This window comes from Ambystoma mexicanum, chromosome 7p, assembly GCF_040938575.1.
Source record: "Ambystoma mexicanum isolate Mex_15411 chromosome 7p, UKY_AmexF1_1, whole genome shotgun sequence".
Taxonomy (NCBI): domain Eukaryota; kingdom Metazoa; phylum Chordata; class Amphibia; order Caudata; family Ambystomatidae; genus Ambystoma; species Ambystoma mexicanum.
In genome coordinates, this window is record NC_090939.1 from 880465746 (window position 1) to 880481369 (window position 15624).

General features: G+C 42.7%; 1 protein-coding gene across 4 annotated transcripts in view; it reads right to left on the reverse strand.

Moving 5' to 3' along the window:
* Nucleotides 1-15624, reverse strand: part of CDC16 (cell division cycle 16) — a 755778-nt gene that overhangs the window by 679850 nt on the left and 60304 nt on the right. For all 4 annotated transcript variants that reach the window (XM_069637116.1, XM_069637117.1, XM_069637118.1 and 1 more), the window contains 2 exons: nt 15405-15459; nt 14953-15050 (listed from right to left, as the gene is read on the reverse strand). In XM_069637116.1, the coding sequence (XP_069493217.1) occupies nt 14953-15050; nt 15405-15459 (153 nt within the window). The remainder of the gene's footprint in view (nt 1-14952; nt 15051-15404; nt 15460-15624) is intronic.

Below are 15624 nucleotides of genomic sequence, written 5' to 3' on the forward strand. Positions count from 1 at the left end.
GGGAGATACTGAATCCAGAGGGCCTGCAGGCAGTTCTAGAACTGGTACCCGGCCAGCACACAGCGTGCCCTGCTAGGCTCTGCAACACAGCCAGCTTCCTAGGTGGGAAGTACCAGAGAGTGTCTGAACCATACAAAGGACAAGGCAGCTGCCTGCAACTCTCCCCTCAGCTTTGGGCCACCTGCCTTAAAGGACGACACAAGCCCAGTGAAGAAGCTAGGAGGAGTGCATCAGCAAGCATCTACCGACATCTGCCTTAAAGGACATGTGAGCCCATCGAGCTGCAACCTACTACACCGCTGACTGTTCTGCCGCAGTCGCTATAGCCGTCCAAGACGCCTCGACCAATGCTTCAGAACCGCCGACCAGACCCGAGCCAACGATTCCTGAGACTGAGCCATCGTGCATGGCAGCCTCCAGACGTCCTTCCAGCCTCACTCGCCGAACTGCCTGCCGCCTGATACCCTCAGCTGTCTCCCGGCTTGACCTCTGTTGCAGAAGCTGCAATGCCCCCTGAAACCGACTCTACGCTGTAGAGCACTAAGAACTTCTACAAGCACAAGGTGCATTGTGGTTCTAGGTCCCTAGTGACATTATATGACCCATTGCTCCCTTTGTGTTGAAACCAAGTATCGTAGAACTATTGCAATTAATTACTATACCGACTACCCTCCTGCAGTATCCAGAGTGCATCCCTTTTCCTTCTTTGAAACGGTCTGTCCTCTGCATTCCTTTACAGGGTGGGTTGTATTTCGTAGTGTGCTAGAACTGTCTGTTGCGATCATAATAAAGTTGATATTTGTATACAACCTTGACTGGGCAGTCTCTTTTTATCATTGGGCAGTAATTGTATTTTCACTGTGTTGCAACTAACCAACGATCCACAACTTTTTGGGGATAAGCCTGCCGTACCGTCCAATGTTACCAAAATTGGACAAGGAGGTTTATCATTTGTTTGGGTTTCCAATCTGTTTGGATCCCTTCTGGTGTACTACAGGTGTGGGGCTGATTGATGGTTGAGAAACCGATATTCATCCCTGGACCACTGGTGCCCCGGAAGTTGATTCATCACACTGGCGCACATACATCACGGTACTGTGCTACTGTTAAAAGATGCCAGTCCAAATGCTGGCTACGCACACTCTTTACAGCGCTCAGCTGCTCTCGAGGTGGGTCCGCGCTTCAAACAATAAAATAAATAACTCAATAGCAATAGTTTGACCTTTTGGATTTTAAAAATGGCCATCATGTTGCACCAAGATTTCTTTAGCAGCACATCACTGCATTGAGCCATATTATTGAGATGGATCACGTAACGGTGATCATAGCCGCACGTGTGAAGCTTAAACTGCAGTTTACAAGTTCGAATCCTGGCAGGGCCAAATGAGCCATTTATCCTGGCAAGTGTTATGCTTGTACTGTTTTATTGGTTAATAACATCTTTTATTTCTGACTGCCTGTTGTGTCTGAAAAGATTTCAGGGCTCCAGAAAGGGACTCTGGTCAGTAACCTGGTATGTCACTAATCTTGCCCCAGCCCAACTGGCCTTTCAGGGGCACAAGTCTTTTGGGTGCCCTCATGTTAGCACTGCATACGTAGTTCACTTGAAAACTCTCCCGTAGATATGTATATGCCTCCCCAGGTACCATGATGAACCCAAGACTACGGAGGGGGTGGGGTGATGTTACTACTGACGAGTTTTTTTATTGCCAGACACAAACTTCACATCTTTCCCGTTTCTATGAAGCAGATACTCCGTGTAACCACGGCTCCTTGTTGCAGACAGGCTGACGAGGGATGCTTGCTCAGTGTCTTCGTGTGTGTTCCAATATGCGCAATCCGAGAATATTGTGGAATATTTCAGGATGCAAGCATGTCACTTAATGCATGCGAAAAGGGAGCGCAAACCCTGTTACCACAAAGCGCGAAGAAGCAAAAATCAGGTGCAAATGTCACCCATTTTGTTTCAGAGAGACAAACTGGAGTGAGGTATGCAGAGATCCAATGCAGGCAAACAGTTAAGAAGGGAGAGAACAACAGAAGACTACGGCACCAGAGACATGACCATTGCCCGTTACGCTGGCAGGTATGCCTGCAAGAGCGCGACAGGGAGGAGCCGTCACAGAGATCTGGGATGACGGAAGTACACTTGTGAGAGTGAGTGCAGGAGCGTGACCCAACCAAAGGGAGGGAATATCTGAGGCTGGTGGTAAAGCAAGCAGGGATCTATATAGTTCTGCAGTGAGCAGTGCATTATATCCCAGAGAGTTGACAGAAAGCAAGAAGTACCAGGACGTGAGTTGGGCACTAAATCACTGGCGCTATGTTCTGTGAAGCGTCAAGAAGCTTGCTGGCGGATGTACTCCCAAGCCTGTGTTCCTTAGGGTATTAAGAAGCATGCAGGGCACTTTTAAACATGGAACAAGTAATGTACCCCTAGCCTACACGGTTTGTATTTATTGTTCTGAGAGTAGAACATCGTTTTCCTAAAGAGAGAACGGCCTTTTACTTGTGGGAGCTAATAGCATACAGATCGTAACAAAAATAAAGTCTTTGAAAATGTATCTGACTTGAGAGTTCTCTTGGTCCACCATAATTGTTAGAGCTGAAAATGTGCTCCAACTTTAGGTCCACTGCTAATATAGCTCTGACTGCCAAATGCACTTGGCAAAAGCACGGAGTGGCACTTAACATGGTTGTGCATAACTTTTTATAGATAAAGCTTAAATTGCACATATAATTATTAGCAAAGTTTAAAAGGAATGTTTTAGAGTTTAGAGATGCCGGAGCTGCCGGCTGCCATGATTTGCAGATCAAATGCTGACTGAGAGTGTCTCTACCTTCAAGGAACCTGTATACAGAGTTTGCGCAGCGGGAAGCGTTAACTGTAAAAGCTTTCCCGATTGTGAAGAGGACTTCAATGGCAGGCGAGCACCGGAGTGTCCCTGGAGCGAGGAATGCTCCATTCCCGACTGGCATGGGCCGCAGGAAGTGGTAAGGTGCAGTTTGGCGGGTGGAGTGCAGCAGAGAAGGCAGAAGACCCGGAGTATGTCAGTATCAGTATGTGACTCCGGAACATTCCGTGATTGCACACTGGCCAAAATTAATGCTTTTGAATACCAAACTAATGTAAAGTACCTGAAGTGGCAAATAATAATGCGTTTGAATGTAAAACTGATACAAAGCAGCTAAAGTGGCCTAATAAGAACTTTGAGAACAAACAAGAAATGTATCATTTTAGAGTTAAAGGGCAGAAGGACTGCCTTATACATTTGCCTCGATATTGCCCTCTTTTGACTAAGAATCAACATTGCCAAGGCCAAGAGAGGGTAATTAAGAAACCAGTGGTTTGTAAAACCATATGGCCACAGTGAGCAAGAAGTAAGTCTTGTGAAAAACCTAAACAAGCATTGTCCAAGCCAAAGAAGAGTGGGTTGGAGCAAAAGGCACTATCAGCAGTTTGTTAATATACGAGTGAGAAAACAAGAGTGGCACGTGGCAATCACAAGTGTGGAACAAACAGCACTTTCATGTCTTCCCAGAAGTAGTCATAACTGATGTTGTGGAAAGCCAAGAAATTTTGGGAAGTCGTTTGAAATAAAACTTTACCACAAAGGTACTTGCAGTAGTGTTAGAAGTGTTCATTAGTCCTGGCAGGCCAGTATACCAGGGCAGGGACTTTGTAGTGGTAGACCTGGCAGGTGAGTGGACCAGGTAGAAGTCATTGAAGTACTATGTTGTGGTTAAAGAATTAAAAGAAGTGGCAAATCCACTAAAAGATAGTTTGAACTGTTGTGGAATCATCCTGATGAAAAGCCCTTTGTTGATACAGATGAACTGTGGAAATATTCTTGGTGGTTAAGAAGTTGTGTTGAACTTTCTGCCACAGATGAGGAGATAAAGACTTGCTTAATATTTTGAACTGTTATTAAGGTCCAAAGGAGAGACTTTTTGAAGCAAGAAGAATCTTTATCATTAGAACTTTATCACAAGACGAAACTTTCCTATTTTTGAACTGTTAATTGAAAATCCTGTTGGAATCCGGGGAGGGGGATTTCAAACAATTTACAAGGAGAAGCAGTTATCAGAGTTTTCAACCTAACTGTTATTTCTGTTATATTTGAATTGCCATACATTATCTTGTTAAGTTTATTGTATGTACAAGTGTGAGGGACAGATTCCTTTTGCTAGAGTGTTTCCTTTAGTTTATTTTTATAGGCAGGGAAATCCTCGTCAGAGTAGGCATAGCAAGGTGTTTGTCAGACCCCTTTTTGAGTTAATAAAATGGCATTTTATGAAAGACATATACAAAGTTGTCTGCCTCACATTTCTGACCCCTCACAGTTATCAAATTGTATTTATTGAACAATGCATTGTTCTGATACGAACTACATTGAGATAATGCCTGCCCGATCAACGCTCTCTTCAATACTTTTTTTTTTTTAAAGTAAGACTTTATGGTTAATGAAACAGATAAATATTTCAATATTTTGTATAGAACAGCAACATTCTACTCTTTAGGACGATAGGAGCACGATGAACCCAGGTGTGTCCCGAGCACAGAAAATTACACCTCAGTAAATGTACTTCAAAAGCAGTGATACACTACCACCGAGACTGGCTTAACATTTTAAAAAAACATTTTTCTGTGAAACGGACAGACGGGCCTGAAAAACAGGCAGGTAGACAGTAGGTAAGAGATCTCCCAGAGCACTACCTACTTTCTGTAAATGCAGTTTCTTCGACTGTCCCATCCCTTTCCTGCTAGGAAAGCACAGGATCCCGGCATTGCGACAAAGGGTGGGAACTGCTGGTGACTACCTTTGTGTGATGCACGAAATGGAGACAGCAACGGGAACAGAAGCAGGTATCAATGGCAAGGAGTGTGGCTACATCTATATGCCACCCCACAAAATGTTGGGTCACCAACGCAGCTCTCTTGTGTTAAATGTGTTTTTTTAACTTAACCAACATTACAAAAGAGTAGTTAGCTTTGAGTAGACAGGTGACAAAAAATAGCACAATTCTGGTTAATGATAGAGTATCTAGGTGCAAGCAACATACCTTAAGAGACAGTGTATAAATAGGTTACTTTAACAGTAGACAATCATACAGGGGGCATTCTCATGAAAACCCTATCCTTTCTTCTGTATCAGTTACCTTCAGAATCCTGAATGGCCTTTTCAGCTAGTTATGGTCTCAAGCAAAACCATACATCCTTGGGGCGGGATGCGGATTGTGATTGCTCCCAATAGGTTTCTTCATAGTTGCAAGCAGCGATTCGTGCATGTAGCCAATGTGTACGTGGGAAGTGATTTATTCATCAATTTTTGGGCAATGCACTTGCGGCGAGCTGCAATGCTAAGGAAATAAATGTACCAGTTGTCTGTCCGGTCGGAGGGGGAAGGCAGAATACACATACTAATGGCTCTTGAAGTGGCTGAACCTGTGTGACGATCAACAGGGTTTTACTAACCCATGCCCAAGAACTATCCACTGGACTACAGGTCCAGGTTAAAAAGTCAGTGGCATCTTGCTTGCATTTGGCGCAAGCATTGGATCAAATGTATAGACTTAGCGGGCTATAAAACATCTGAACCTGTACTGTTGGACTCTGTGCTTGTGGTTGAAGAAGATCTTCTTAGTTTGCAAGCAGATCTTCAATAACAGGCTCCAGTGCCGTTTCTCAACGTCTCTTGGCTGGACATTTGCCTGCCTCTGGGTTAGCCATTGTAATTTTGTTCAAGAACGAGTTGACTGTAGAAGCGTTTTTGCCGAGTTAAATACTGAAGAAACAGGCTGGCAGTTGGTTCAGAAAGGACTGTGGAAAACTTGGTGAAGATAACACCTTTGATGCAGGTGTGTTGTACTCTGAATAAAGAAGGGTGGTGGGGCGGGGGGGCAGAATGCTCACAAAACTTTGCCAATGTGATGAATTGGGGACTTTCAAATGGGTCGTCCAGTCTGATGAAACTCATTTTGCTTAACTTACATTTTTTTCCTTCCACTAAAATAAATGGAAGACATTCAGCTTTATATAGGAATATTGTTGGATTATATGGAGTAGAGCAGGTGCATTTAAGGTGAATTTTCTGGCATGCCCAGCGAGAGGCTTGGACGGTGTCAATAGAGCTGCGGGGTAGGGTAGTGAGGATAGTGATACAGAATCAAGAGAGGGGGGCGGGCCGACATTTTCTCTAATTGGGTTCATAAGAGGTTTCAGCTGGCATATACCAAAATAGGACATAGTGTAGCATACTAACAAGAGCACAGGTTTCAATGTCAGGGAAACTGAGACAACTGTTGAGGTAGGGTAGGGTTAACATCTGCCAAATGACGCGGGATGTCCCTCCCCCCCCCCCAAAAATGAGTGTGGTTAACCGTGACTGGAGTTTTACGAAGAACAGTGTTTAATCGAACAGGTATATTTGTAAACAGGTAGAGGCATTTGGGTAATAGAATTATTTTAAGTAATACAATTCTGGCCATGATTGAAATTGCTAGTGTTCTACATCCCTTAACTTTAGATTGACATTCTTCTAAAAGGGAGCTATAATTAAATGAGATTACAAACTCGCTGACATGTCCAGGTCACCTAGTCTTTAGACCATTTAAAGCCTTTACAGTAAAAAGATGGGGTTCCTGCATCTGTTAACTGGAAAAGCTCTGATTTAATCCAATTTATCTGCAGCCTTGAATGTTGACAGAATAAGGTTGTCCCACCAGTGATATAAAGTATGAACCTACCCCATACGCTTAAGGACAGCCAGCAAGGTATCAAGAAAGGCTGTGAGAGCTGCCAGCTTGGAATCAATTAGCGATAGGACATTAAATAATGTCCAAATGTTTTGTGTGGCAGAACGGCCCAGTACAAATCTGGACTGATCATCAAGGCTCATGCCCGACGGAAGGGGTAGTAGCTTGCGGGCCAGAATCTTCACCAAGATCTGGTTATCTATATTTAACAATAGTGGTCTATAGCATCAGCAGTCAGTGGGTTTCTTGTTAGATTAGAGGATGACTAAAATGTGGGTTCTGTTAGTGGAGCAAGGCAGACTACCTTGCTTTAATGCTTCCCTATATACGTCCACTCGTTTGAGTGTTAGGACGTCCACAAATTCTTTGTAGAATTCTATGGCTAGCCCGTTTGGTCCTAGAGCCTTACCGGATTACAGATCTTCAATTGCCTCTACAATTTCAGCAATGGACAGGGGGCTGTTAATTGGCACGAGTTGCTTGTCATTCTGCTAGAACAGAGTGGCTTTATTGAGGTAGACGGGAAGCTGGCGATCTGATTTCACCAATTTGGTGGAATAAAGAGAGGAGTAATATGTGAAAAATTATATAAAATAAAACTTCCAAGACTCATGTGCTCAACTCTTACTTTTAATTGTGTAGTTTGAAAGCTGCATTTGGGACATTAAGTGTAAACCTATAACTTAAGTATATATTCAAAGACCATATCAACTCTCAAATCTGTTACAATCTCTCAGTGGGTAACCCATTCTACGTTAGCATATCATTCAATGTATATTTGTGTCATTCTGGTATTAAAACAGATTGAATTTTGCACCATGCATACTTTGCAAATGTCTATACCCATTGGCATGTCCAACTTTTACATACGTTGGTTGTTCCATTGTTGGGCCATATATATCCTTAAACATTTAAATCGCAATTTGAGCCACATTCCAAATTGGGTTTCAAATAAACAATATAAACTCTCAAATCTATAATGACCCCTCATTGAGTAACCAGTTATGTGTCAGCATCTCATTGGGTGTAATGTGTGTCATCCTAGAAATCAAATTGAAAGTTAAACAATGTATACTTTTCAATTATAGAAACACCCATTGTCATGTCTGTAACTGCAATAATATGTGAGGAAGGTGGCATTTTTTGTGGTGGGATCGGAGTGGAGTGTTCCATCAGGCAACAGTATAGAGTTCATCTCTGTGGAGCCTCTTTCCTGTTTCACAGTCCATACTAAAAGGCACACAAGATGACCCGATTCAGCATACTTTAGAGCCATTGACTTTCGGGCACACATTTTAGCCTTCCTAGATGCTAGTTGTCAGAATTTGGCTAGCTGTAGATGCAGGCACTTTACTGAATCCAATGAGCTGTTTGAGGAGTATGTGGTTTCGAGTGGTTTACTTTTACAATAGTCTAATTCTCTGCTCACTAATTTAAATATGGTGTACTCCTGGGAGATACACCATCTCGAATATAAAGCTTAAAGTTCTCCCAGATGGAGAAGGGGCTGATCGCAGATGGGGCACGGATTGGAAAAAGCTGATGAGGTTATCACCAAACTCGATTTTAAAAATGAAGTCAGTAAGGGGCTGCACTTTAAACCGTTATGTATAGGCACAGGGGCAATGTGGCGAAAATGTTATGTTGACCAGTATTGGCTAGTGATCAGATAGATAAGGTTTTGGGGAGAATTTTGCAACTCTGGGTCCGAAATTGAGGGGAGCTGTTTAGCTCCTCCTAGCATGGTAAAGCCTGGTTAGCTTGCAACCAAGAGCTACATTTGTCTCTTAGGGCCAACTGGTGCCTTCCAAACATGTAAATGTGACATTAACTTTGAGTATTTGAGTATGTTAATAAAGAAGAATTAGAACACATCTAATACACATTTAAACACAATGGATCATACAAATTGGACAACATGTTAAAGGGCCATCCCTGGTAGCTCCTGGTTCCCCTGCAGTAGCTCCTGCCTACAGGGTGATGCCTGACACCCAGGAGCTGGTTTTCGCTCCCGCCTGTCGAATCTCAATGTTGAACCCTGCAACTGTTGCTCACAATAACCCTGGTGGCTAGCCACATATACAACCTAGAATGGGTGGTGTGTACTGTGGAGTAATATGTAAATTCTCCCTTTGCACCATGAAGTTTCTGCCAGATGCCAGTTATTTCAAGGAGGACATTGAGTCTACTGTGGATTAAGTGGCATTAGGAAGGCATTTACTCATAGGGTAAAACCTGTCTAGGGCAAACTCATATCTCAACTAAATTCCTGGACCTCCCTTAGTCGATACCTGCATGCACAAGAACTGGGAGGTTCCAAGGTCGGAGGAAGCCAGAACACAAGAATCGGGGCAAGAGCTCCAAGCGAATTTGGCAGAAGTAAAGAATAGTTCACTGATATTATTGGCAGTAGCAACATGGTATATACAGCAGAAACCCAGTACACATACGTTTTTAGCTACGAGGCCACTGGCAAATTTGGCAACAAGTTGTTTAGGAGGTATTGTAACTCATCTACTCAACTGTGCATTTAGACAAACATTTGACCAAAATTTTAAATGGGTGAATTTGAAAGGATGCAGAAACTAGAAGCATATTTTACCTTATGTGAGGGGGCAGTGAGCTGATCCTGTCAAGAGGGAATGAGGACCCCTCTCTGCTTGGGTTGTGAGCCCTACCAGGGTGGAAGCTAGAGCCAGTCCTACCTCAGATGGAGAAGGTGGCAGTTGGGAGGTCGAACACTACTCCTGATGCGCATGCGCATTCAGTACAGACGTGCAGTGCCCGGCGCATTTCAGTTCGCTAACCTGCACGCAGCGATCTAGTCGCAAATAGCAGACGCGGCCCCACACGCCAACCTGCAGCGAGCCCGAGATGCGGCCCCACACGCCAGCCGGCAGCGAGCCTAGGACTTAATACCAGGTATGTCCTTTTCCTCCTTGGGCACACAGCACAGACCCTTTCCTTACGAATTATCGTAACGGGCGCATACATTTCGCTTCCCTTGTAGGACGACTACAGACCATAAACTATCAGCCAGCCACCATTATGTGCTGGTCCATATCTTAATGATCAAGTGCAAAACCAACTGGCACCCTGCGTACTTCCTGAGACTCGTCGCGCAGCTAGAACCTAGTCAGGTGAGAACTTGTCTTTATGGCACACTTGGTTATACATCTTTCTGTTATTTTCCTCCACTAATAGTAAACTCACCCAGAACCACATGTTCTTTGATTTTTGCAGCAATCCATAGCGGACTGCCAGAAGACCAAACTAATTAGCATCTCTTGCCATCCATGAGCTACATTAACTTCAGATCTTAACAGATCTGCACCCCCCAAGGTCAGTCCCGTGTCTTCCTTGTCCTCGATTTTTAGAGTGGTGTACTACATTCACGGAGATTATTATGTCATGTGTTTTTTAAAACAACAGTTTTAAACTTTTCACTCAGACACTAATGCAGTCCCCCTGTTTCTATTTTTAGGGAGACCTACCCCAGGCCCTAGATGAAGGCTCCAAGCCGAAATGTCCCTTTGACCAGTACCTCAATACTTTGCCTGGTCACAACATCTTTCCTGATCCATATCTAGACGTCGACCACCTGTTAGGTCACCCTCCAGCCTGGATACACATAACCCAAAGCTTTTCCATTTATTGCTTTTGTTTTGGTTGTTATGTTTGCTATGTATGTTTTATATCTTAATCACTAGTCACTTTAGGTGGTGGTTACAAATTTGTTTTGTCAAAAACAGCTGTTTGAGGAAATATTAAGAATTAATCGTTATGCAAACTCTGTTTTTGTGATTGAACCCTTTGCAGCTCGCAACTGTTCTTTTTAACAATATACTTTTTTTCTTAATTAATACTGATGCATGATTATTAAATGCATCTAGCAGCAAAATAAATTTAAAAAGCTGACAGCTCAATATCAAAAAATGCACGATTAATAAATGCATTCAGCAGCAAAATAAATTTAAAAAGCTGACAGCTCAATATCTATCTGTGTCTGAAATTCCTTCTTGTGCATCTTTCACATTTAAAGTGATAATGTACTGATTTTGACATAATAGAAATAATCCTGGTCTACTTTAGCACAATAGTAGTCCCCAGAAAACGCTACACGTCAGAACAAACCCCCATTGTTGACCTGGCAGTTGGGAGGTCAGCAGTCCCGGTCACTGCTTATAATACCAGTACACGTATGCAGAGTACCACTGTCAATCCCCCCCCCCCCCCATACCAGTCTTGCATGATGCTTGCCAGTTTGTCTCTTTTTTGCAAGAAACTAAATGTTCCAACATGCCTGGCGTCAGAATGATGGGAGACCAGCTTAAAATCAGAAGAGTTGCCATGCAAACATGCTCTCAAAGCACTATGCGACACAGCACAGCACCCCAAAACGGGTGCCAGCTTGTATGCAGAAAGCTCCAAACAGCTTAACACAGGCATTAAACACACCTGTTACTGAGCTGCAAAGTGGCTCCCCAGCCAGACTAATGGGCTAACAAGCCTGGGAGACCCTCACAGTAACTGGGACTTCAACTGTATAACTCACCACTGCAGGATGTCATTGCCAAACCCGGCAGACCTGCACATAAGAAAGGGGTGGGACTTAGACCCTTTTTATACGTTTGGCCATTGGCCCAGGAAGGCAGCAGAGGAGGATAGCCAATGAGAGGAAAAGGAGGAGGATAAAGAGAGTTGCGGAAACAGGAAGTTGTGGGTTGTTCAGGTGAGGTCAGAGGAGGAAGAGGCAAGCCAAGAGACCAGGCGGAGAAAGGATGGTGCAGAGGAGCGTGGAGGATTATTCTGGCTGTGTGCCAGGTGCGGTATAAGTTGGCGAGAGTTCGTGGTAATTGAGCATGAAAGTTTGTGTGGGGGTGGAGTGGTTAGGTAATGAGTGAGAAAGTGACAGTGAAAGGGGGAGAGAGGAAAGACTGTGGGTGGAATAGAATGGAGGAGAGTAGGTGGAGGAAAGGGGCAGAGGAGACAGAGGTATAGGGGCAGGAACATCAGAGCATGCAAGAGTCTGGAAGGCACTAAAAACCCCATGTCAAATCTCATTGGGGATTCTTCGATTAGACAGTAATTTGCCTTTAGGCCCCCAATTGTAGTTAGGCAGCGTATTAGATGGTAGGGATTACCAATCTCTAGGAATCAACCTCAGTTTGAGGGACCCTCTGCTAGAGTTCGACTGCGCCCTATGTTAGACCAAGGGGGAAGGGCCTTAGCAATTCCTTTTCTACAAATCAAAATAAAAACCCTGGAACTGTCTTTGGGAGTTGGTGCATTCTTGAGGCTATCTGCAACACATATATTATTCTAAACATGCAAGACTTCACTATTTAAAATTGGTTTATGAATGTTTTAAACAGAGCGTTATTTTTGTGCAACCAGTTTATTACCAGTGAAGCACAAATGAATGCACAGTAATAGTTTATAAACCAACCCAAATTCCACACATCCATCCTACCTTTATCCTGAGAGACAGCACAAGGTGCTGATGTTAAACACAAGCAGACCCAGTACATTAGATGTCAAAAAGAGCTCATAGTATAATTGGGCAAGTACCACATTAAAGTCCCATGAGGCATAGTCCAGAAACAGTGACCTGGTCCCGATAAATTATCTCAGAGTGTCACTTAATATGTTTAACAATGTTTCAAGCGCCTCGATATGCTTTAGTCTTTTGTATGCAGCTACATTTACTTAGCTGAAGGATCTGGTTTACCCCAATGCTGTTCTATACACCATTTGCAGCAAGGAGCAGGTTGCAGTGTGGGTTTGGTGCAGATGCCTCAATACCAAATGCCGAGCTTCTCAACCCTCTGATCCTGCAAAATGATAAGCAAGGATCATCTGGAACTGCAAGCCCACTATCTCAGCAATAGCAGACCTTGCCTTCAACAAAAACGCCTCTAAGGTCAGGCATTTCCACCGACATGTACATATACCCCTCTCAGGCTTCTTGCTCTCCAACAAGTGTCCGTTGTGGTGGGGGAGAATTTGTGTAATCTGTCAGGAGTGTTGTGCCACTGACACAGAATCGTATGCTGCACACGAGCAGATTGTTGCTACAGGTTAGATCTGTCTTCTTGCAGATCATGTCCCACAACCCCTCGTTTAACTCCACCACTAGATCATGCTCCCAACTGGGCTTCTTGCCTCCGAAGGGCACATTCTCCTGCTCAAGAGAAATAAATTGCTGAAATAAGACCTTTCATAGAAGTAGCAACATGAAAAGGTTTTGCAAGATCCGTTAGGTCCCCTTTCGCACTCCTGGTTTAATTGACTAGTTTAGTATCCTTCCCCCTAAATTGAAGTATTGCAGGTGATCAGTTTCTCCAAATCCGTAATCTGATATTCAGCGTTCCATAGAATTGGCCACCACATTAATCTGAAGGGTTCCCCTAATTAAAGCATCTCCCTCGTACCCGTAACCACCCTGGATATGAAGGTAGAGTTGAAAAATAAACGAGGTAAAAAGACAGGAGAATGGAGTTAGGTTCCCATGCCTCATCTATGCAGCCAGCAATGCAAGCAGGGTCGTGACAAAGTTAAGCCCTAGCTCTCAACCTCAATCACTCCCATGGAGCTATGGTTGGACCCATATATTTATCTAGCAACTGCCAGTAGAGCAATATTGGAGTGCCAATATTAACCCTGATAGACAATCTGGATAAGGTGAAGAAAATATTGATATATAATGACTGGTCCGACAACAAGTCCATCATCCAACGTTCTAAAATCTACTCCCAAGTAGCCTCCTTCTGGAAATGTTATCCGGAAATAGAAGGGTACTTAAGCAAGTATCCTAGCAGACTGATCAGAAATGAAACGATGCCTTTCAGGATGAACGTCATGAAGACACAATTGATACTAAACATTAGACACATGAATAGGGGCAATGAAAATTGGTGTCACTTTTTGTGATGTGGCAGGAAAGGAGAGGAAACCCTCCAACATGTATCGCTTGTATGTCCCTCACTCCTCCCACAGAGAATTCTATACTTCTCTAAATCTGTGAAATCCATTTCCTTAGATAATAGAGAGGTACTGTGATCTCAGATGCTCCATGGCAATGTAATGTCACTAAAAATTAGACTAATTGCTTTTCTGAAAAACATATGTGACTTGACGTGAAGAGAATGGGTAGTAATCCTTAGTAATGAATATGTCTCATTAGTAAACATAATACAAGTTAAGCCCTACGAATCCAACATGAATTCACTCAGAACAATGTTTTGAATATGATATGATAGTTTTGATCAAATTATTCTTTTAAACCATTGTATTTTTAACGTGAGAACTGATGAATTGTAGAGATTAGCAGTATTGTTAGTTCACTGCAGTTTGTATAACTGAATTTTTTGTTTAAAATTATTAAGTGTGGAAATGTAACAATATGTTTATCATTGTTAGTTTTAAATTGTATCAACCAGTTAGCAACAGCTTACAATTGTTTGCCATTCTTTTTTTCTTTTCTTTCCTTTGTTCTTTTTCTTCTGATTGATTTTTTTTGTTGTTACCTTTTAATTGTGTTTCTCTTGCAACGGTTTAAATAAACCAAGTACAAATAAAGAAAAGGCCTAAAACAATGTGCGTCATACTTAAACCTCAACCTCTTACCAAATCAGGAATCACAGAATATTAGTTACAAGGGAGGCCTATTTAGTTTTTAAATCTATACCAGAACCCCAATTAGTGCAGATACAAAATCTCCTGGAAAGGAAACCCTGGACTATGTTGAGTGGGGCAGGGAGTGGATGTTGCCAATTCCCTCTTCCTTGGGAAGCAGGTCAATGCATCATAAACCCCAACCCCAAATACTGTATGTGTCAGACCATTAGGTCACCAAGTTTGGAATTACACTACATGACCTAAGCCAGCTAGTGGCAATCTGAGCAGAGCTAACCGTTATACAACTGGGGGGGGGGGGGGGCCTCAATTATGAATGCTCTTATGATGTTTAAGACTACAGATTCATTGCACCCCTGTATGGGAATTCATTTGATATTGAAAACGAAGTGCAACATTCCGGATATGACATTCCAACGATCAAAGTTGACTTTTTTTTAAAGACTCTTTGGCCACCCAAACAACAAGTTCAGTTTGTGCATTGAATCAGGAACAGGTAATATGAACAGTTACCATGCATTTTAAAGTTATGCAGTCAACAGTAAAAAGAAGACTTACTTTATCAAGTTTCCGAGACCGTATAGCGTGTGCTGCCCTGTGATACTGAGTGGTCAGGTAGAGACACTGGGCCAACCAATACACATCCCGAGGATCCTCTAGAGAAATCAGAGACGGTGTTTAAAACCAAATTTACGATTTAGTCCTTCACCATCACCACTTTCCATGGCATCAACATTATCAAAAAGTGTGCGGATACAATCTCATAAATGAATTACTGAGATTTCACTAAAAGGGAATGTACTCTAATCGCTCCAGAAATGGTAATTTAGGCATTGTATTCAGAGCTGAACGGAAAGTTAAGAACATTTAAAAGATGGTGGAATCATGGTTTAGGTATGGATAGTGGTGTCAAAGACAGAACAGGGAGTTTAGGAAATGTATAAAAAAACTGAGATGGAAACAGGTTTAATGAAGAAAATATATCCACTGTAACAGAAGATCCTACTCACCATGAGACAATGATGCTACTTTGTCTGCCCAGAATAAGGCACTCTGATATTGTTGCTGTTAATGAAAAAAACACATGTATTAATGCAAAGGACCGTAATAAAGTAACCTTTACAGCCAGTGTCCAAGTCATATGTTTGATAAGGAGTGGTGCAAGAAAGTGATTTATTCAAGTAGCTATATGCTGCTTCATTGTTAGCAAAAATCAAAGGCTTTACATGA